General features: G+C 71.1%; 1 protein-coding gene across 1 annotated transcript in view; it reads left to right on the top strand.

Annotated features, from left to right (window-relative positions):
- Nucleotides 1–73: 73 nt before the first annotated feature.
- LOC104839905 (glycogen phosphorylase, muscle form-like) overlaps nt 74–343 on the top strand; it is a gene marked incomplete at both ends in the record, with an annotated part of 1,013 nt that continues 743 nt past the window's right edge. The window contains one exon of the mRNA XM_010580490.1: nt 74–217. Coding sequence (XP_010578792.1) covers nt 74–217 — 144 coding nt within the window. The remainder of the gene's footprint in view (nt 218–343) is intronic.

The raw sequence follows: 343 nt of genomic DNA, 5'->3' as shown, positions 1-343 counted from the left end.
CACGGTGGGTCCGGGGTCCCCGTGGTTGTTTGGGGGGGGGGTCCCGGCATGACGGTGGCTCGGGGGGCCGCAGTTCTTCGAGGGGAAGGAGCTGCGGCTGAAGCAGGAGTACTTCGTGGTGGCGGCCACGCTGCACGACATCATCCGGCGCTTCAAGTCCGCCAAGTTCGGCAGCCGCGACCCCGTGCGCACCGCCTTCGACACCTTCCCCGACAAGGTGACGCCCCCGTCCCCGGCGCGTCCCCCCCCCGCACCGCATCCCCACGTCACGTCGCTGCGCCGTGTTGTCTCCCCAAACCATGTCCCCCTCCCACGTCCCAGTGCCCAGCCGTGGCCCCGTGTC

This window comes from Haliaeetus leucocephalus, unplaced genomic scaffold, assembly GCF_000737465.1.
Source record: "Haliaeetus leucocephalus isolate CR32 unplaced genomic scaffold, Haliaeetus_leucocephalus-4.0 Scaffold718, whole genome shotgun sequence".
NCBI lineage: Eukaryota > Metazoa > Chordata > Aves > Accipitriformes > Accipitridae > Haliaeetus > Haliaeetus leucocephalus.
Note: the sequence above shows the minus strand (reverse complement) of the source record. Positions and strands in the feature narration are given on the sequence as shown.